General features: G+C 39.8%; 2 protein-coding genes across 7 annotated transcripts in view; one reads left to right on the forward strand and one right to left on the reverse strand.

The window, feature by feature from the left end:
• LOC110983972 (uncharacterized) overlaps positions 1–6,208 on the forward strand; it is a 183,726-nt gene extending 177,518 nt beyond the window's left edge. The window contains exons 68-73 of the mRNA XM_087142824.1: positions 469–581; positions 2,129–2,342; positions 2,754–2,810; positions 3,786–4,075; positions 4,792–4,869; positions 5,287–6,208. Of these exons, the coding sequence (XP_086998950.1) occupies positions 469–581; positions 2,129–2,342; positions 2,754–2,810; positions 3,786–4,075; positions 4,792–4,869; positions 5,287–5,340 (806 nt within the window). The 3' untranslated portion in view covers positions 5,341–6,208. The remainder of the gene's footprint in view (positions 1–468; positions 582–2,128; positions 2,343–2,753; positions 2,811–3,785; positions 4,076–4,791; positions 4,870–5,286) is intronic.
• Positions 6,209–6,971: 763 nt separating this feature from the next.
• The window catches only part of LOC110983957 (uncharacterized), a 44,559-nt gene continuing 27,742 nt past the window's right edge, over positions 6,972–23,788 (reverse strand). For 4 of the 6 annotated variants that reach the window (XM_022243692.2, XM_022243693.2, XM_022243691.2 and 1 more), the window contains exon 2: positions 6,972–17,116. In XM_022243692.2, the coding sequence (XP_022099384.1) occupies positions 16,105–17,112 (1,008 nt within the window). In that variant the 5' untranslated portion in view covers positions 17,113–17,116 and the 3' untranslated portion in view covers positions 6,972–16,104. Of the gene's footprint in view, positions 17,117–20,013; positions 20,119–22,078; positions 22,300–23,788 lie in introns of those variants that run through there. The other 2 variants (XM_022243695.2, XM_022243694.2) reach the window with 2 other exon arrangements.

A 23,788-nucleotide genomic window follows, 5' to 3' on the forward strand; every position in this document is an offset into this window, starting at 1 on the left:
CAGTGTTTTAGCCATTGCTTGGCCATGCTGAGGTATTTCATCTTTGTCCGAGCTTCTAATTGAGAACTCTACCCTAGATAGAATCTCATCAAGAATGGGTCATGAATTGGGCAGTTGTGACACTAACAAGTACAGAGGAGGCCATGTCAAAATTAAAACATAATTTCTAATCCAGGTTTTCTTTAAGAAGGAAAGGAGAGGCCCCTTAACTTCTCACTTCCAAAATGGTGGAGAAAATCAACCTCTTCTATAAGATTGGTGGTTCTGAAAAGATATCTTCTCAAAACCACCACTTTTTATATACATATGTGTAGAAGGAGACCTTCACATGGTGTACCCGCAAACCTTCTCGTAGGCATCAGTGACTGTTGACAAATATTTCTTACTCAAAAGTGGCCATTAAAATGCAAGAATTTTAAAGTAAGATGAGGCATTCAGTTTCTCTGTGTCATTTTTTCTCCCTATCAGGGTTACCCGCAAGCAAACTATCGATTACTCTACCATCCCTGACGTTCAGTCCAGCATATGGCATTCCATCATCAGACAAATATAAGGACTTTGCTGCCAAGGCTCAGCAAGGGGTAACTTACACTCTGCTTCTCCAGAGAGTCCCATCCAACAGATTTGCCTTAGCACACATTTTTAACCACTTCCTGCCAGGGCAGTTATCAATTTGATGATGCTGGGGCGGGATTTTTATCATTTTTGTCTGTTTTCAAAATTCTTTAAAAATTCCTATCTTCATTTACTGGACAATTACAAACACCTGAAGGACTGTCTGATGTCCACTCTAGCCTGACAGACAAAATCTATTGACATCTGAGTATGTCAGCCAGGCCTGCAGCCTTGTAAAAAGAGCCCAGATTGTGCGGTTCACGAACCTGGCTCAGTGCGCTGCCAACCTCTTTTCAATAGGGGCCAGACTAGCATGCAGCGGTGCTGTGTGGCTCATCGCTGCCGTGGTGGAGCACTTTTGTCCCCAGTGGTAATCCACTTGCTCTAAATGCCCCAAACCATGGTATACTGTTTCAAAACAAGGCTGGATTATCTCCACTTATGAGAGTGAAATAATGTCAGTAATTCCTAGCAGGTCTTTTGTTCTGAGTACGGTCTTTTGTTACAAGGCCCTGTTCCCTTTGTCTGAGTTTGGAGACCCCTGCCACGCATATAACCACTACCAGCCGGGGACTCCGAAATCGGAGCCATATGGTTTATATGTGTGGCCAGGGTCTCCGAACTCGGACAAAGGAAACAGGGCCCTGTAACAAAAGACCATACTCTGAACAAAAGACCAAGCTGCTGGGCATTACCGGCATTTTTCACTCTCAAAAGTGGTGATAATCCAGCATTATTTTGAAACCCTATACTAGGGTCTGGGGTATTTAGAGCAAGCGGATTACCACTGGGGACACCGCCGCAGTGATGAGCCACATAGCACCGCTGCATGCTAATCTGGCCCCTATTGAAAAGAGGTCAGCAGTGCACTGAGCCAGGTTCGTGAACAAAAGACAGTTGTATAACACCGCACAATCTGGGCTCTGTTTACAAGGCTGCAGGCCTGGCTGAAATATTCGGTCGTCAATGAAGGTCACCTGTCAACTTACAGTAGTGCCTAAAGATTACTCCGTGTGGCTATAAACGACTGTTAAATGGAATGATGAATTGTTGAAGGATTTTGAAAACGGAAAAAATGATAGTCATGCCAGCCCAGCATCCTCAACGTTGAAAAATGCCCCGGCATGAAGTGGATAAAGCATACATGTCCGGATCCGGAATCCCCGGCAGGAAGTGGTTAACAAAACTTTGTTTATGCTATATTTCATGAAATTTGCTATTGTTAAGCTGATAAGGTGTTGCAGGATGAAAGATAACCTCTTGGGGGACTTTCCATACTTTGTTTCATCCCTGTCCAAGGCTTTGTCTCTGAGATTGAAACGGCTGATTGCTTGCCTAAAATGTTTGAATTGAATTAAAATGCTTTCACCATTTTTTATCAATAGCATGTCAGATTAACTTAGTATTAAGCTAGCAACGTCAAACTCAGGGGTTCAGAATGGATTGCTATTGAGCCCCATTTGAATGATTTGAGGTTCATTTGAATGCTCTTGTTTTTCTGTTTACTTTTCAGATTATGACTAAGCTTATGGCAAATGCCGCAACAAGTCATGTCCAGACAGTGGAAATCGTGTCACTCACAGACGGCAGCGTTGTCATCAATGCTGTGGCAGCATTCTCTTCCAATCAGGCTCTGCCATTAACAGGGGATGTACAGGCTGCTTTCTCAGATAACTCGCTGGTCATTGGCTCCACCTCTTTAGTCATCAATCCTGTTGTCGTGGAAGGTATGTGCCAATGGTGCTTTTGCCGTTCACACTTTGGAACTCCTGAATACAAACATCCACCAATAAAACGAAGTGCATTGTGAAATGTTTGTTTCCATGAAACATCTCAAGGCAACAGTAAGATGAAAGAAAATGTGAGTTAATCTGTCTGTTAACTCTGTCCATTGTGATGGATTGGGTTTGCCTTTTCTCTGTGAATTTTATACTCTGATGACAGCAAACAAGTGTTTCTGTTGATAGATGTACCAAAATTCAGCTTATGAGGATTTCTGACAGAAGCTCTGCCTCAAAATGTAGAAAGGGACAAATTTATGCCTCAAGTTTACTAGTACCTACCTGACACGGCAGGATTATTAAAACAAACAGGTTGCAACTAGGAGAACCAATGACAATGAACCTTTTTCATTGCAGCTGTTACCACAAATACTCTACTTACAACAGAGACACCTACGACCACAACACCAGAAGGTATCTTTGTTTTTATCTTGAAGCATTTTGGAGCAATCTTTATGGGTACTTTCTGTGTTCCCAAGCAGATCTAGAACTCACTAGCATGGCAGGGATGTGCCCATTTTGCTCCATCAAAGCCTCCATCCATTCCGTGGAGAGACCTTAAGTTGTAAACGCAGTAATCAGTTAAACATAAATAATAGAGTATATTTAAAACGGGGATAAATCAAGAGTGTGTATGCGTTAATTCAACTCGGTCGGTAATATAATATATATCCAATAGCAATATATATCCAACATGGCTGATTAAACAGTGACATAAGACCTGAGAATAGCCTACCAGATCTCCATCAATATTAGACTGCATTCCAACACCTGCAGGTACCAGGCACAATTCTAGAGCCAAATTTCTTTGGGGGCTAAACCCATTGCACATTACTTCTGCTAATGCTTGGTCTTTTTTTTTAATTCTTTTGGGGGGGTGGCTAGACAAATGTTTGGGGGAGTAGAGCCCCTAGTACGCCCCTTAGAACTTTGTCTGCCAGGTACCTGTTTTGGTTATAAGTCCAATTTGCTGCACTATTATTTTGAAAAACCTAAGAAACCCTAGTTGAAGTAACTAGGACTCTGATGTTGTTTGTCATGGTCGCTGGCCATATCCAGTCTGTAAGACTATAAAACCAAACATAAAGCAAATGTAAAATCTTGCTTTCTTCATACTACCTTGTTTTTGCTACTCATTGAGAGAAGGTGGACTCAATATAAGTGAAGTATTATTTGAATGAATATTTTTGATAATTTGTAGCTGAGATGGCTCTGTAAATATTAAGTTGTACTTTACCTTTGGAAATATGCTGCCAAGGTTTTGGGTAAAAGAAACTGTGAAGAAATAGATCCAGGAAAGGACTATTTTATAGTTGGTATGCCGATCTTGGCCATGTAAGCCGTGTGCTGTCCACCTCTCTTTACCTCTCTTTAATTGGATGTTCACAGATAGGCCATCAACTCTAGCTGCAGTGCTCATCATAGTCGGCGTTGTCGTTTCTCTCTTCGCGTTGCTGGGCCTGATCCTCTGCTGTTGTCTTGTGCTACGCCAGCGGTATGAGAAGGGCCTGGCCTACAGTCAGCGAGGCAGCTTGCCCTACGACACACGGTACAAATATGGCCTGGATGACTATGATCGTCGCAGCCAGGTTTCACATCACACGTCTCAGTTGGCAGAGGACGAGCAAAGAATGGATCGTCTGATGAGTATCATGAGTCGCTCACCATATGTTCAGCAGGTACAACTGGTCAGATGTTGAGATTTTACAAATAGGAAGCACTTCAGATTATGATCACTTTCTTTGCATGATCATTTTAAAACAGTTTGAAATATATAATAGCATAGAGGATGTTATAAGCTTTCAAATGATCCTTCATTCACCATACTTTGTTAATTTAGTAAGTGTTCAGGCGCAAATATAGTGTGCCAACTTTCAGTTGGATGTATGAATTTTGAAATTGGCTCTGTGGATAAAGGATGTTATAAGCTGTGTTGCCCATCTCAACCACTATTTGAAAATTGTGCACATTGTGGGCATCTGCCAAATTTGAATGAACTTTGCTTGAGTGATGTCCATTTCGCTACTGGATTTTGCTTTCATCACTAAAGTGCACAGAGCACAATCTATATTAAATGAAAGATTGTGAGGAAATGGTAAGAGCAAAAGACTTTTGTTTCCATGAATGTGTATGTGGTTTGACTTATTCAGCTGATACCGGCAGTGTTGGGCTAAGGGAGGCTAGGGGGTAACCATCCATTGAAAATCGTTGCCTCCCACTGGAAATTTGAAAAACAAAGAAGATAACAGTGTTATTAAGAAATTCCTGGGACTTACGTCCCCCTACAGTGAGATTACTGGCTGGTCTGTTTTTCTGTTTTTCTGCCTGTTTGAACAAAATGCACCCTTTTCATGTATAGTAATCATTCTTCAACTATTGCGCTTTCTTTGATCAGGGTTTGCCAGGCCGACAGGAGTTCATCCGACCCTACATAGTGACAGGAATGGAAGCACAGTATATGGGGGATCCTTTGGTGAGTTCAGATAATGTGGGTTTAGTTCGGATAGAAGGGGGTGTGGAATTTTTCCTGTAATGCTCTAGCCTTTCCCCATGAACAGGTTCTTGCTATGCTGTTACTGAGTTTGACCTCTATCTTTTGCTCAACTGTGACGTGTGGCAAGGAGGCAAAAGTTACCCAAAGCCCACTGCTCGCTTATTCCATTTAACCTGTTCACAAAGCCTCTGTCAAGCCTTGAGAAGATATATCTGCTAGTGTCCATCATCTTGACCATCATTGAATGCCTTGACCAAAATTTACTTGACCAAGATTCACTAATCGGTAAATTAGAAAGGTTTACATATTGGTGATATGTTCTTTGGCTACCAGTGTTTTCAAGACGTGTATTTTAAAATGTGCCTGAAGTATGTTATTTCATTTTGCTTCCAACAGAATGATGAGAGCAGTGTTGCAGGCCGTGTTGTGTACAACCCAGTCGCCCGCTAAACAGCCTTGAAAGGGTGTATATTTTCTAAAGTCCTTTTTTGAACAGTGCCAAGCAACTGATTTTATTAATTTTTCATATATGTCTTAAGAGTCTGATCTTCAGATGATTCTAGTTGAAATTTCAGTGGAGAGTTGTTTATTTTGTCAAAATAAAAATGGGAACTTAGGGAAAATATGTGGAAATGAGGGTCTAAAGCAAGGCATCAAAAGAAAAGAACCATAGACTGTTAACTGGAGGACCTTGTGTTGACTTTTGAAGTTTTAAAGCAATTCTTGTCGATTACGCCGGATGTGGACCCACAAAACACAGTGACAGTTTGACAAGAGTGTTTAAAATCCAAAAAGATGGGTTCAAAATATGAGGAGCAGCAGTAACAACTTGAGTTGCCACCACGAGTGACTGTTTTCCAAGGAAAACTGAAACCGTCGTTGATTAAGATCTTCAAAGTGACACTGTAACCTTCCCTTCTTCCTTTTCTTGAAATGACTCCACCCCCTATCAGGTTATATACACTCATATTTTTAAATCATTTTATACTCTAGAATTCCAAGTTTGGAAAATTGATGGGTATAAGGTTTATATTTCTTTGAAACATACTACTGTAAGCAATTTATATTTTAGAAATAGACAAATATTATTAAAATAGACAAATATTTTCTAGCCATTCTGCAGTGCAGCCATGTCTTTCATTTTTTAAAAGTTGCGTATATCAAAGTCTATGCATTAGTTTTATATATTCTCATAGCAAAGGCTTCATCTTAAAAAATCTGAAAATATAACTATTTTTATTACTTTGGAAAAGTCAACTGTATGCTCACGGAAAACGTTTGTCCGTACATTTAAAATAAAAACGGTGAAGGCAAGGGAGTCTTTTGTGTTTTAATTTGTTGAAATTTGTAAGGTGCAAGATTACTGAAATTCAGTCAACTTGTGTTGTTGAAATATGCTATTTAACAGTGAATCCTGAACAGATAGGTGTGAATTACACTCAAAAGCAAATCAAGTGGCACATCACAGGAACAATCAAAGGTCAGAGGAGTATTTGACCATGCCAGCCATTGCGTAACATCATACCTAACAAAACCACTGATTGGCCAAGGCAATGTAGTCTCAAGTTGGTTATCTTTAAAAAAATTTCTGGAGTTTCTACAGGCACTGATAATGGTTTATCACTCTACTGTGCTGTTTAACCCAGTCCCATGGTAAGCAGTCCCGTAAGGAAACCGTGGTGCCCCATATTTGACTGGGTATTTGATATTGTTACTGCTCATCTGTGCAAATGGGGCTCTTTGAAGGAAAGAGAACCTACAAAGAAGGCATTGTATTCAGGCTTCTCGCTTGATACTTTTTAGTATAAGCGTTGAGCCTGAAGAGAGTAAGGACATACATGTACTTGGCGATCAAGTTGACATCTGGTAAATCGTACTCGCCCATCCACACCCAAAGGGTATAGGGGGGGGTTAGGAAAGATACATCCCCCAACTGTAACTGCTGTGCACAAAATGTCTCAAATACCTGTACCTACACATATAAATGACTCCAATGGGCAGGGAACAACTGTGGTCCCTTCAGCTTTGAACATAAACAGCCACAATGCATCAACACTAACATCTCCAGACAGCAAGACACCTTTCAGTTTTTAAACATTTATTACGATATTTCCCACCAAAACGGCAGTCATGTATACATTCCATGTGCATTTATTATTATACAAAGCACTATACCTGTACAGCATACGCTTATGTAGTAAAGCACGCACAATGTCTCCATACAGTTACCTTTAAAAAGTATTACATGAAAATACTGTCACTAGAGGAATAAATTAAGTTCAATTTACAACTACATGATGTCCATAATAAACCCATTTACATTACTTTCGTCTGGCACTTCATTCTAATAATAAACCCTTGGTTAGCTTCATTCTATCGTATAGGGCATGGGTACAAAATTTTGCTGCAGGTGGTCTTTCTGAGGAAAAAAAAGTAGTGAGAAACCTTGTCATGTAAAAATACTGAATGGTAGTAGCATAACATTCACTATGGGCACAGATACCACACATTCAAATTGTATCAAAATATCTAATTCCCAAAAACACCCCGAGATTGAATGCTTAATTATTTTAAATACTTGGCCAAGCTGTAGATATAAACATCTATACAACAACATGTAAAAAGTGACAACCCAAATGTGACTAGATACCACAAAATGAGTCTTAAGCCATTCGTCAGTAATTCTGCAATAGAAAGAACAAACTGAGCTTTTTTTTGATGTATCACTTGGTTTGAAACCCTGATAAAAATGGACATCATGTGGGTGAAAAAAGTTTGGGGTTCCTATTGTCGATTTCATGCAGACCAAGACCTTAAAAGTCAAAAGCAGTTCTGGTGACTTGTGACTCATTTTGTTGGGCAAGGTGAAAAATGTTCTTTGGCTTTAATTATTTTTTTCGCAACTGCAAGAAAGGTTTACCATACACATGGACATCACTTCTGATGGGCTGAATTTTGAATACTTCCTTAGTGACTGATAAGAAGATATAAATTTCCCAACTCTACACAGAAGTTACCAGGCTTTGTGTAAATGAAAAAGTTACAAATTTGAAATGAACACAACCATTTACACAAAACATGCGAGGAATCGACACATTTCTAACAACTCTGCTGCACGTATATCGAAACTGTAAAAGGATTATTATAAAACTGCAAAAGGTATTCCAATGTAATTCACAAAACTGCTGCATTTGGGGAAAAAACCTGAACGATGCTTTTGTCAGCCTTTGCGTTGTAGAGGTATGCTCTTAATTGTTTTAGAACTTTAGAAGTATCGTACATAAAAAAAAAAGATGTAACAAAGTGCACTTCAGGTCTCCTCTTTCCATATCAAACCACAAATCTTCCATTGAGGGACTGTATTTACTCTGGGCTGAGGTGTACAAATCGTTTAATGGCCTGCCAATAACAAGTTCAAGTGTTACCTGTATATTTTAGAAGAATGCTCCCCTTCAGTTTTTTCCACACAGTGCAACCTTTTTGATGCCTCAACTTCACAGTTTGGTCAAGTTAGACTAGTGTGAACTGCATAAGTTGATAAATCTCATGTGGTGATCTAACAAATTCACATCTCTCCACGTCCTTTTCCAGTTCCAAGGAAGACACTTCAGTCATTTTTCCAAAGTCACTTTTTTTTTTCATTTAAAAATTCTACTCATATATTACTTTCCTCATCCCTGCCTCTTTACATCCACAAAGCCTGCATTAATATAGCTTTTGAGTTTAGGATTCAGCAGTTTAAGTTCATAGTAATGTTTCTTTCAATTTTGAAATGTTGTTCACTAATTACTAGGCCATGTTTACTTCCAAATAATCTTTCCTACACCATGCAACTCAAATGCATCAGAATAACATGTAAGCCTATTTTCACGATAACATGACCAAAACAAGATATAAAACTGCAATTCACACATTCTGGTAAATTCTTTTACCTGAACTTTTTCCTCCACTCAAAACTACAGTATCCAAACCAGACATTTGCTCAAATTCTTTAAAAGTGCTACGTGTACTTATGCATAGCAAACAACTGCCACACATGGGCCCACACATGCGCCAACACAAGCAACCCAACAAACAGAGACTTTCCAGGACCTCTTTAACTGTTCCTGGAAATCTGTGAACCCTATTCAACACGGACTGATTCCCCCACGGCCGAGCGCGGAACAGTGGTGGTACATTCATTTCCCATGCACATTATTCCTCCTTATGCCACTTCGTGGAAGCCAATGTGGCTCTGCCCTATGGGGACTGCTACTATCTGTGATGCATCTGGCCAACTGTGGCTGGGACATGCTGCAAAATCACCCGGCTTTACATTTCACATTCTACAAGACAGCACGCTGGGGCTGTGTGGAATCCCACAAAGTGCAGAGAGACGGTGTACTTTTCTACTACTGTAGTGAGTGCATGGATGTTTTTCCCTTGAATGAAATTGCACTCCAATGAACAAATACACAGGTCAGGGTCCAGTGAACTGACAGTTAAGGTAAAGGTCAAGCGCATCGGTGGGCAAGGTCAGTCGCAGGCCTTGGTTATTGCCTTGACTATACCTCCACACAACAGTGAATGGGGTACACAACAGTGATCTAGGCCCAAAGCACAGAGCTGATCCTGTGAGCAATCTGGGCAGTGTGACACCGGCTACAATCACAGAACACTTTGTGACAAATACCCTGAATAAAGTACACTATACCCCAGCCAGACTCAAAAGCAATATCACTACGTGTACATCATAATCAGGCAAATGATCAGCACTCACTCATTCTGGCTTTCTCTCACAAATGCAAATATAAATAAAGCAGTAAACAGCTACAGCAAAGCCTTAAAGGAAACATAAGCACTGTATGTACACAAATAATTTACAAATAATAAAAAAAACAACACTGTATAGTCTTAACAAAATAAATTAATGATTGAATGAAACTGCTTAATGCAGACAATCATAAATTAATTAGACGATGGCTTTTTATCATTGGCATTTCAAGATAAATGTACATAGGGTACATCTCAGCAATATGCAATACAAACTGTACAGATGGGCTTTTAAACAATTGTCGTTAATTCGGAATGCGATTTGAGGAACTGGTTAGGGAAGAAAAAAGGGTGAGGCAGTTACATGTACTTTCCCAGCGGGGCAAACATTAACAGCATGTTGTACACTACATGTAGGTCTCTCCCTTTGACCCCTGACCTCCTACACCACCACAAACACGCACACAATCTTTTTGACACACAAACTAGCTGCAGCCTTTTTGGACAATAATTAAACTGAAAAACAAATTTTCCAGTGGTACCATTAAATTTTGGTATACAGAAACCTGACAAATCAATGCTATAAAACACTACAAAAACGTTCCATGTATTAAAAACAAACTGTATAGGAGAAATCTTTTTTAATATAGTGCACATTAAAAGAACTTGCAATGTCCTTGTTGAAACAAATTTTTGGAAGGGATAAAAAAGCACTTATACAGTATACTGTACCCCAAATGTAAGAGGTTTTGGTGGCAACCGATATTCTTCACTTACTGGATTAATATTCAGTGACTATAGGTTCCACTACAAGAATTGAATGGGGAAAGATACAAGTTGTCCTGATATGCCTGTAACATGTACATGAACATGTATATGTACATGTTTGATAGGTAGATGAATTCACTGTGTCACTGATTAAAAAGTATCACAGTATTGATTTCTTCTCAATTTGATTTCACAATCTGTGTTTCACGTTTTAGCCTGTCATGACAATGGGCCTGCCCACGGTTACATTTCACCACAAATTCAACATGTAATTAAGAAAAGATAAGAGGCAACCTATTTGCGTAAATGATTGTTTTCTTCTCCAATGGCATGCCCAAATGACTTCACCACTGGCAATCAGTTTCAATTGAAATAAAGAAATGGTGGCCAAATATTCCCAGATTATTTTTCCTGCTGATTGTAATACAAATACAAATGAAATTCCTTTCCGCGAATTCAGCCATGGACCCAGTCTACATGTACATAATACCCTCCCCCTCTTCACACACAATAATGCCATTTCCAGTTAGACACCCAAGACATTCTGCTAGTATGTAGGCCTACATGTACATGTACATGTACACTGGAGTTGCACCAGCAAAGCCCTGTAGGCAAGTGTATGCACAGTAAACAGGTACCTAACATGGTCAGGTCAAGCACGACTAGTGACACATAAATTATAATCAGAATGGCAGGCTAATGGCATGCACTGCCAATGAATTTATACTACCAAGAGAGACAAACTGATTGGAACAACTAGGTATGTATCCCCATGAATTACTGATCAATCACCGTCCCCCATCTCTAAAACAAAACAAAATTACTCTTTCTGCAACGTCTGATTCTGCTCTAGCATATGAATCTTATTGACTTAAAGAAAAAAATCAAAATTCGTGTTTTTAGTGGGCAATTTTACAAGTTCATCTCAGATGGGTTATAGAAACTGCTTATTCACCGTTTGCATAGAATATGACTATGGAGGAATCAGACACCAACATGCTGAACTTCACCCCTGCATGATAACCTGTGCATGTTAATGGGTAAATTTTTGTCTTCATAATAATCAACCATTACCTTCTGCCAATACTCATTAAAGATGTTCTGCTAATTCCACTCACTACAGGCATTTCTCACCTGACAGTTCAGGGAAAGGTGACAAAGGTTAGGGTTGGCAGTGCCAATGAATACTTAATGTGCAATCCCTGGGAATGGCTGTTAAGTACATGTACATGTAGGTGTACATGTGCACTGTGTACAAATGGCATACGACTAGTGAGAGTGTTGTTCATTGGTTAGGAATGTCCAAACATTCTTGAGGTCAAAAGGTCACTAAGGAAGATCTCACTGAATAGAATTCTTATCAGGCATTGATTCAATGATTTGTCTTCATTCTAAAATATTGGTGCATGTTAATGACCAAACCTGGGATTTTTATTTTAAAGTAAACTACCCAACATACTGAAAACAATAGTCAGACTATGTACGAATAGTATGTTTCATCTTTTTTTCTAACATCATTGTTAGTTTTGAAATATTCCCATGCATACACAAAAAAGAAACTTTTGGAGAACAAAGTCTCATACACATTCATCTTGTACCTTGTAGCAAAGAACTAGATACGATAAGTACACAGAGTTCACCATTGTCTCACAAAAGGTTGGAAGCAAATGAAGGAACAAGAATCAAGGTAAATCCAAGTTCCAACAAAAACCAGGTTCTACTAATGAACAAGAAACAGGAAGTCCAAGCTATGAAGTAACGACGAACGTTAGGTAATCATTAAGATACTACATGTATTTTATCTCACACTAGATAAAGACCGGGGAAAAAACTCCCTGGATCTTGGGAGTTCCAGAGCTTAATGACAGTGAATAGGTTGCCATGCCAATCCTAATTTCCTTCTGCTTTTTCTGAGGGGCGACAACAAGCGGAAGCGAGCTCGACCCAGGGGTCACAAACCCCCCAATTCCTGACAGCATGATTTGTGCTTCCTTGTCAGGCTTTGAGGATGGAGGGGTAAAAAACAAAGCCATAATCTCCCTCCCGACAGACAAATTCTTACACTCTTCAAAGAAATGATCCTTTTCCATTAGCATCTCTTGGGTTATGAAATTAGTTTTCCCCTTTTCATTCTTGATATTGAAAAATTACTACACAAGCAAAACCTTAACCAATAAGGAAACACAAAGGAGATTGTGAAAGTCATTTTTAGGAAAGCTTTATCACTGATCAACAGCAACTACTAGTCTACATGTGTTAGGAAATGCTAGGAAGCACAGAAATTCTTTTTATGCAGGAAGTTCTGGAAAGTGTAAATTACTGGTAGTGCCACCTAGTCAACTCCAAGCCTACATCTGGACAGAGGAACAATCCATGACGGCAATAAGTGTAAATATGTTTTGAAGATACCCAAAGCATGAGACAATTGATGGTTTCTATACTTAACGCTGAATCGATCACTTGAGTAAAAGTAACCCAATCCATAAATCATGTTTATCACTGCAAGCAGATTGTGGGTTGTGTCACAGACGAAGTTATGCATGTGTAATTATACATGTCAAAAGTCACCTCTGCATGTACGCGTACATGTGTACATGTACACAGATGTGTTTTAAGCAATGGATCACTGTAATGCAGTGTGCTGAATGGTGATCTCATGGAGGGTGTTCATGTTCACGTCAGGTACCATTTACGTGTACATGTACTTCCTTTTCAGCAACAAAATCATTTTTCTTTACATGTGCTTCCAACTACTTCTGGCTTCCAGGTGAATCAGAATACATTCCAAGTGTGCATTGGTAAAAAAGAAAACTTGAGAAGGGATGCATTCTTATGCACGATGAAATAAGGAGATGGGATCCATAAGAGAGAGGATTTTTTATTTTGACATGACCCAAAGTATCGTGAGAATGAGTTCCAAAGTAAAGAAAAAAATGGAAAGGGGTGAGTGGAGTCTAAATTCTAAAACAAATATTTTCCGAGTCTTTTTATATTAAATGCTAAATTGCATAATTTAACTGCCACTTTTTGATGGTGGGTGAGGTACACAAAAATGCAATTTGGTTCACGTTCTTTTTTCATACATGTATTTCTAATGAAACTTGTTGACATGACACACATCCTTTGATAACACATCATCAGAAATTGTTGAAAACCTTGTCTGATACATGTACAAATGTACATTAATGCAGCCATTCTGTAACAAAATATAGACACCTTGGAGAGTCCGAATTGAATTTAGGTATATGTTCATGTACCTTGTTCCTAAACTTTTTTTGTTATTTTGTTGTGATTTTCACGTTAGAATACAGTGGAAAATTTGGTCACAAAAATTTCAGTTTGTTTAATAGCTAAGGCTTAAACCCAACAACAGTGTAATGCATGTATACGTACATGTACAATGTACATGTACTTAACACACACAAATGCATATGCACACTGTTCATGTACATGTACATATTGAAGTGGTATATGTATAATACCATCATATTTCAATCAAACAGCGACAAAACTAAAATGTACTAAAAACAAATGCTAAAATCTACAATCACTTCACAACTGAACAGATCTCATGGAATTTTTGACTGAATCCAACTTTCTCTTTCATTCTGAAATTTCTGTTTAACATAGAAAGTAAAAGTGTGACCACGATATTGATTGATCCGCAGCACTTTTTTTCCTACAAAGAATAAAAAGACATTTGTTTTTAATAAGTTAAATTATCTGAGAAATATATTACTGTATCTTACATAATTTACTATAGTTCATAAAAACTTTTCTTACCAAATTCAAGTCGCCTATTTGAACGCAACTTGGAAGATACTGTTGCATACCGTAATAAAAAATACGACGTTACTCTTACAGTTAGATATGTACAACGTTTTGTATAATTACTCTTTGAAAGAAACATTCAAACAGTCCTCTCTACATGCATGTGGCACATGTAACTCCTCTTCTTATCCTTTTAAAATACTTGGAAGTCTTGTACCTTTACTCATCCATACTTGTGCGGTTCATAAATGCAATGGCGTGATAATAGTCGCATACATGTAAAGGTCTTGCCAGTCAGATGTGCTGGCCTACATGTGTAAATACATAGGTATGTATTGTGCAGTAGACACACAGGGGCCTCAGTTTTTTTCAAAACGTAACATTCACTTTTTAACTGAAAACTGTCAATGTATTTTTCTTTCCACTCAAAGAAAGCTTCACAAATCTTGTTTAGAATGGACATAGAATTTGGCGTTTCCAGTGTACACGTATGTGTATAATACACATGACTTGTTCCATTATTCCACCTAAACTCTGTTAAAACGAAAAGGCCAAAAGAGAGTGAAAGTTAATGTAGTGTGGTTGATCAACTTTAAAAGATATTCTGAATTTTAGATTTGACAGCAACTTGCAGGAGTCAGGTTCCGAGTTCAACCATAACAGCACCCACCCAAAAAAATGTTGAAAGAAGAGTTTGCCTGTCATGTCTCCAAACACAACTGGGAGTGGATGATACAAAACTGTGGCACCTGTAATGTAGGCCTGCATGAACATTAAAAATGACATACAACCAATCTAATGACACAACACTACCGGTACCAGCATGTCGTCAGATGATACCAATAATCATACCAACGATCAATAAAATTGTGACTGACGGAGCAGTGAAAATGTGATGGAAATGGAAAGACTCAAGATTGAAAGTACACAGGATTTATGTGTACATGTTAACAGGCACATGAATTCAGCCAAATGTGTGCCGAAAAGTACACATATTGGCAACCAATGTGTGCTTCTGCATACATGTACAGTGTGTGCTTCATCTTTCTCATGTACACCAGCTTAAAAATATACAATTTCTGCACTTTGCTTAAACATCAGTAGGACCCCAAAACTCAATGCGATCCAGTGGGTTTTTGACTGCGATTCACAACTATATACCTGTACCTCTTTTGTTAGAGTCCCAACACTTTTCACTCTTCAAGAAACCCCCAAGGACTCTGGATTGTGAGGTGAAATTCCCCTCCACTGAATACAGCTGTTGGGTCAAACCCCAGCTGTATTGTATTCAAAGATCTTCTAGTAAATGTACATATATTAGATTCTGAGTGGCGTTTGTGTAAATGCAACCAGTGCCACCTCAGCCTTTGTTTCCCCCCCCAAAAAAAGGCCTTGGCAGAAATCCAGACTTCTGTGCAAGGGACCTGTCTGTTTGCAGGTCAAGAAATTGCAAGGCTCACATGGCTGTGTAGGATGTGTTGTTGCTGGCTCACCCATGCTGATCAGGCCTGAGTCATTCCAGTCATGATGCCACTTGAGTTGCTGTGGGCAGTGCCAAAGATCCTGTGGCACCAACACTTTTACTCAGGTCACAATCGACCCCCCCCAAAAAAAAATCGGCCTAACTATAAAAACTTCTGAAAACGGCTACTATGGATCTCACAAACATATTTGGGGGTTGTTCTTTTTTTTTTTTATGCACATGTGAAATTATGAATATTTTCCTCTTTATCAAAATTTAATTTAAGTTATTGCATTTCGGAGTTTCCTTATTGCGATCAGATGTTGAATTTGCATAGTTATTTCAGAATTGTGTTTTATTTCTTTTACCTGGTGATCAAAAAAGCTGGTGTTTGCATGAAGTACATGTACCTCTGAGAACTGATGACATGCTGGTATTTTCTTGTGACACACAAATTTCTTTCACATTCCCACATCCACTAAGACATGCATAATCTGATCAAGCTCATCGCACACAATGTCACTGCGGCAATTGCTACCCTGGCTGGTCGTTGTAGTTGTTGCTGTGCTCACATCTGAGCTGAATGTGTAGTCCCCAGAGAGGGGCCGCAGCCAGTCCTCCGAGTTACTGCTGGAGCTGCAGATGCTGCCGCTGCTGCTGCTCAGTGGGGTAACAGGAGACACTCTTTGATTCGATACAACAGGTGAGGCAATGTCAAAGTCATACAGCGACATGTCAATGTCACTAAAGAGCTCATCCCCAAAGTCAAATATCTCTGGGTTGGTTGCTGGAAGTCTTGTGAGTTCTGAGTTGGCTATCGGAGTCGTAGGGTGACTTCCCGAATTCAGCAGCACCATGTTTGTTGTTAAATGCACGTTTGATTGTACTGTCGTAAAGTTTGAGATAGTTGTCGATGCTGCGGTTGCAGTTGATAATGTCAGTGATGAAGTGTTAGCACAAGAATGGGTGGAAGTTCTGCTCAAGAGACTATTCGTATCCAGGTGCCCATTTACTAACATCTTGGCACAATCGCGGGAGTGTACATCTCGGAAGTGGTTACTGTTGTTGTCCTTGGCCAAGGTGAAGGCGCCGTTTGCATCGGCACCCGGAAGCCGGTCCTTGTCAGCTGTGTCCGTGCACGTGGACTGTGTGCTGGCTATGAACGTGGAGAGCTGGAAGGAGTCCTGGTGTCGGCCCTCGGCGCGCAACTCATGGTCAATGTGCAGCAGAGTGTTGCGGATGAGCACGGACCGGCGCAGTGACGGGTCGATGAGTTTGCAGGTGGCCTGGAGCTTGCAGATGGAGGCGTTCATCACGCACTTGCGTTGCATAGTGTAGGAAGAGCACTTGTCTTGAGACGGGGCCGGGGCGCCATAGCAACTGGTGATGCACTCCTTGGCATCACTCCCCCCACCTTCGTCCAGCGCATGGTGTTTGCGCTTGATACCTGTGCTTACTAAGCCCGGCATGGATCTGTGGATAAAAAAGGAAAAAACTATGTTATGTTGTTATATAAATACACAATGTGCATTAGTCTTGCCCCAAGACTGGTTTTACTGTTTTTGTTGGTGCACCATAGTCGGCCTGGCGCGCAGTCTTCAGCAGTGAGGTACAGTGTATGCTCGCAATTTTTCGGGTAAGCCTGTCCAATTCTACAAGACTGGTTTTCTTGCAGGTCGTCTCCTATGAATATAGCACCCTCTACTGGTACTACTATTCGGCTGTGCTCACCAGCGCATGTCGCCTGCACGGTGCACTGACCAAAACAGAAAAACCAGTCTTGGGGCAAGACTAAATGGGCATTAGCACACCTCACAGATCAGTTCTGTACCAGAAGCTGTGGTTTCCAGGACATCTACAAATGCATGTGCATTTAAGTTAACCCTAACCTACCCGAAACCCCAGATCTTTTCAACTCCAACAGCACAGTCGGGGAGATTTGTGGCCAAGCCACTACACTGTATTTCACACAGGCCTTGAAGTCTCTTGTAAAATCAAAGTGTACAGATCTGATCTCCTTACAAGTGGATTCTGCGGGTGCCTGGCAGAGTGGTTGGGGTTTGTACCTTTAACATCAAAGTAAGCTGTACCACACCCATTTGGTGAAAATGTTTTGACAGTGAACAGAGACAGCTATAATACATGTGCATGTACACTGTACATGCATGTACAGTTTACTTAAGAGTACTGTGAAAGTGAGTAACTACAGTACTGGTACCACAGTGCATTAACACAACAAGCGGCAAATCCATGGAAAATAGTGCCCCCCAGCAGTCATAAGCAAGTCGCAATTATTGCACAAGTTCCCACATACCCATTTTTGGACATGCACTGAAAACTAAAAAAAAAAAAAATCCACACCCGTTAAACACTCCCATAACGCTTCCTGAATGTCCGAGCTCATCCGCCAAACATAGCAACCCGGCTAATCAGTCGCAGGGCACAAATGCTAGTCATCGTGGGCATGTACAACATGTACATACACATACACGTTGCTGTGCCATGACTGGGCCAAGTATGCAGGCATCCAAAGACAGACTTCAACAATAAATCTTGGAATGCACACTGTACACGCACGGTACATGTAATGAGTGCGGATTTTAAAGCAGTATGAATGTCTCTTATGTCACAGGGACACGAAAAAACATGCACGTGTTTTTCGTGTCCCTGTCACATCTGACATATGATTTTGTATGTTTGGAACAAATTCTTCAATTTCCAAGAGCGATCAAAGTACATGTACCTGGCAATGAAATCCAAATTTTATTGATATTTCCATGTCAAATTAAACAGGTCATGTGTAACGGGAATGTACAAAATGTACTTTACATGCACATGTAAAGAGGAAGGAGAAATTACACAAAAAGTGTTTGAACATCATCCCAGAATAGCTTGCAACTTTTCATGGTCAGCTCAGCTATATAAGTATCATCCACATTTGCTGAGGCAAACATGTTAAATGGTCAGAGAGTGACAGAAACATGTGACTGCTAAATCTATCTCCTGCACACAAAATACAATGGCAATGAGTTTGGGTGTATTAAAGTGTGACCCAGAGGTCGCACTTGTGACCTTCATTCAAGTAGCTGGTATTAAGTGCAGGTACATACATGTATATACAAGTATGAAACATGTAGAGACAATCTACATACAATGCACACTAATACCGCTTTGGGCTTAGAAGCCTCAGGGACACATATATACATGTATACTGAACAAGTACAGACAATTTAACACACTTTCAGTCACTGGAAAGTACCGGCACATGTACCAGACTATTTCTAAAGCTTTGAGTGACCATACAACTTGCAGGTGATCTTGAAAATTATGACTGCTTTGTGATTAATACAATTTACAATCAATATGAAACAACTGTGCAGTTGTTTGAAACACAAAAGTCCAGAACAGGTCTGAAAGTCAGGTGGCAGTGACCAGGGGACAATTTAGGTAAAGGAAAAGCAGTTATATTTTGGAAGGAAACGCTGTACATGTACATTACTCCTCAGTATAGTAACACACTGTAAGTGTACATGTTCTGGTATGATACATGTACATGTACATGCATGAACATGAAGATTTCATCACATTTACATGTATGGGTCAGCAGGTCAAGTGATAATTTCACTTTTGCTGGCCCCTGCCAATGTGGCCATTTTTTGTGATTGTTTTCTTGCCTTATACATGTATGTTTTCTGCACTGGCTCAATGAATAATATAACAATAACACAATGTGCACAGTGCATACGTTAAACTATAAGAGGTGTATACATGGAAGTGTACATGACCAAAGTTCCTGATCATGCATGGTACAAATATACCAGGTGCATGTACTATGCATGTACCTGTAAATAAACATCTAGACATCAAGTTCCAGTCCTCAAAATACACTGTACATTATTTTCTGTTGAGCATGAGCCTGGAACTCTGAAGGTGAAATGGATCATACTCTCACACCTTGAACTTATGAACTTGTTAAAGTGAGACACGGAACGCCAAGCCGTTGCATGACACAACTATGCACCTGAGTGTACGCACAAGTATACAATGTGTTTTCATCTTTAAGTTTGAAGAATTCAGTCACAAATTTAATGAGAAAAGACCGGATGTAATAAAGGACTTGAAAAGTATATGTATAGTACATGTATGCATGTTAATGTACATGTACCTGGGTCAACATGTACATGTACGTACATGTTAGGGAGGCAAAACACTTTGAATTGTGAAGCTTCTTCATCTCTCTATTTCTATGATAACTGTGTCCAGTTACTTAACACCACCACTGAAATCAACAAGCATGAAATGCTAGAGTCAAGGTAGGCCTACCGGTATATATACATGTACAAGTTGTGCTTTGAATACATCAAACTTACCAACGTGATCATTAAAATGCAGTTACCCACAACGAAAAACTCTTTTTAGAGTCTGATACCAAAACTACAAACGTCTGCATCGGATGGGGAAAGAACAGGAACTGGCCGCTCCTGATTCAGCAGTCAGCTACCAGGATACATGTAAGTTGACGACAATGAATTGGTTTAAGTTTAGCAAGCTGACCTCATCGCAAGGCCAATGTTGCACCGCACAGGGAAATACCACTGGTGTGTGTGTGTGTGTAGCTTGCTTCATTCATGCAGGGGAATTTCCCTGTTTGTGTTCCCCCCCCGGCCTACCATGAGTCAATACTTGGTCAGACATAGAAACTCGGCAACACTTCCTGATGATGTGGGGGAAAATGTTGTGTAGTCATGACGTGGATGATTTATATACATGTATGCACACGTACACTCAATTGTTGATGGGCAGTAGTTTCGTACAATAGATTCACCACCTTACAATAAGCACCACAAAGCAATATCATGAAGTACTAATGTTACATGTAGTCTGTAATTTTGTCCTGACTCAAAAGTATGGACTGGTACAGTTGCAACAGCCAATGCTGTGATCGCTATAAAATTTGTTGTCCACAAACTCCAAAATCTATACAGCAGATACCGGAAACAGTTGCTGTTAATGTTTTAGGCATGTACATGTACATTGTACACTATATACAGATCTCCAAAACTGACCTAAAAGGCCCAGGGACCAATTCAAGTGAAGTTTCTCGGAAGTTTGACATTACTCTATGCATCTACATGTACAGTACATCTACACAATGTGCTTAACAGGTTCGAGAACACAAATGTGGACAAGATGTCTCAACTAAAGACAATGCCCTTGCTGATACAGGTTGGTATCCATCAAGGAGAACACCACGCAGTGTGACATGTCTGTGTCCATTCTTGTATCCAACACAAAAGTGAGGCTGATACCTCCACGTGGGCTGCAAACCATGACAGCAGGAAGAGGAAAGCAACACCAGAGTCAGGAAACGGTGTAATCGGCTAAGAATAAATATCCTGTGTGCACCAAATCCCATTATACATGTACTGTATACCGGTGAGCAACTGAAGCCACAATACCCGTACCTTGCATATCATGTACATCCACCACGTCTGTCAACAGCAGACATGAGTAGAGATTCTTCTCTTTGCAATGGCAGTCAAGTCAGTCATGTGGCAACAGTGCATGACAGTATTACGGTACATGTCCCATGCACATGATACATGTACCAGTACGGAATGTACCATACACGTACCTCATACACGTACATGTCCCAGGTACAGATACACGCACGTGTAAATGTACATTACTGTACACATTCACGAGTCAGTTGCAACGACAGCAGTTTATCAGGTGCACACTTGCATTCCAAGATCCAACTACTAAAGCCCCTCCTTCACCCAGCCTGAACACAAGATTTACTCCGTAGAACATAAAATGTGACACGGTCTCTTTTTTGCAACTGAATGTGTATGTACCAATGCACATGTAATTTTGTATAAAAGTGTGTGTACCAGTGCACTGTACACAAATACATGTACAAGTGTGTACCGTTTACACGCATACTTGTTTTGCAGTTGGATGGGGACAGAAAATGCTGTGGATGTTTGCCCCCGTAACTCAGTTCTGAATTTCCCAACCAAAGAAATTGGTCCCTTTACCAAGACAAAGCCTACCCATATGCATGTACATGTAGTAAAATGTCTACCGGTATGTTATGTCTGAATACCAGTACACCTGCTCAATCAGGACTCCAACAACCTATACAGGTACGCTGTAGATGTACCATGGTTGTGCACACCTACAACTACAAGGTCTGTGACAGTGATTGAGTGGTTGAAAGATCTCACCCTCCTGACCCTCCCCTCTCCAGAGAAAAACAATGGTACATGTATATGGTACAAAGGCAGGGCCTAAAAAGGGCCCTGCAAAAGTACATAATGTACCTGTACAAATGCACACCGGTTCAGGTGCAGCGCTTGTAAGCTGACAAATATCTGAAGAATGTTAAGCCTAACAATGTACACTACAGTAGGTATGGTATTTGAAACTCACCTTAACACATTCAAAGAATGTAAATTAAAGTATTACTACCGGTAGCCCACCAGGCAAGCTGCTGTACAATGATCAAATCTGGATGCTACAGAGCAACACCATACCACAGGTCAATGCCAAGTCTCACAGCGAGATGATTTCTGCTCTTTTATCAAACTCAGTCTTCTCACAGGATAAGTACATCCACAAGTAATATAGTGCGCTACATTAGTATACGTGTACGCTGTGTTGTTTTGTCAGCAATAAGTGAATTTCAAACCACCGCATAACCAACTGACCAGTTCAAACCTGTTGTTGCAGATACAGCACCCGATATGTCCAGTGAAAATCCCAAAACATCATACAGACTTCATGGTTACTCCTACGCACACAATAAACAACACTTACGTGTGCACAGGGAACTTCACTATTAATGCTGACGTCATTGTCCCTATTGTGACATCTTCTTTCTCCAACATCACAACCCCAACGGATTTAAGGGTTTCAATTTGAAATGTCACCAAATGCCAGGTATTATTTCTTTCCCAAACATCGTGGGTGGATTGTTGCTTTGCTATTTACTTTTTGACATGTAGTTCTCCTTCTTCACGCATACATGTACATGTAATAGCCTCTTGATCAAAGCAAGCTGTTGAGGTGATCTTTTTGACACAATGAAAATGAAAGTTTTAAAGGAATTTCAATCTGAACAAAGCAGGACTCTTGATTCCTTTCAGCCAGCAAACATGTAGGCTTACATGATACAATGTAGAATGTCATTTGACATGTATGTGTAATTTATTCAGCACAGCCTCTGGACCAGAGGGAGCTGTTGAGGTAATCTTTTTCGCACAATGAAAATGAACGTTTCCACCAAATTTCATTCTGAACAAAACTGGATTCCTTCAACCAGCAACCATGTGGCCTACATGACAGAATTCAGCATAGATGTACACATGTATATTTACATCTGGACAAAAACAAAAGCAAAATACCTGAACAAGATATAGGTATTTGTAATACAACGACAGTAAACAAATATTAACACGAACCAACCATGGGGGAATTTTCCTTCCTCCATGAACCAAGTACTGGTACATGTACATGTAAATATACATGCTAGTACATGTAAATGTACATGCTAGTACATGTAAATGTACATGCTAGTACATGCTAGTACATGTATTAGGTATAACAAGGAAAAAACAAAAAAGTTATTTTCTTTTTTTTACACAAAGCGGAACTTTTTTTGGCCATTTTTCTTAAAATTCTTGAAATTTCAATTGGTGGCATTTCTACTGTTGGAAGACATAAAAAAGTAGGACAAGAGAATTGAATTATTTCAGTCATTTCTTTAACATTTGTTGCACTACTTACAAGATTTCAAACAAAACTTCGTCCAAGAAATTTGGATGCAACCATTTCAAGATGTGTTTGGAGATAGAAAGGTCAACAGTATAATGTGCAAAGCAACACCCAGAGTCTAAAGATAGAAGATTCAATATTTCACTCCAGGATAAATCTGTTGATACTTTTACTTTTTCAACCTCTTTTTTCCTGAGTTTAAAATAAAAAAAAACAAACTTGTGACTGCGAGTGTAACTATTTTTTACTTTGCAATTAAAACCAAAATACAGCAGCAATGCTGCTTTCAAGGAACTGGAACATGTATGTACATGTATTAGTTTTTTTGAACCCCACATTTAGGGCAAGTTCCATAATGACTAAAGT

Source organism: Acanthaster planci, linkage group LG01 (genome assembly GCF_054643075.1).
Source record: "Acanthaster planci isolate LZ-2023a linkage group LG01, COTS_SCS, whole genome shotgun sequence".
NCBI lineage: Eukaryota > Metazoa > Echinodermata > Asteroidea > Valvatida > Acanthasteridae > Acanthaster > Acanthaster planci.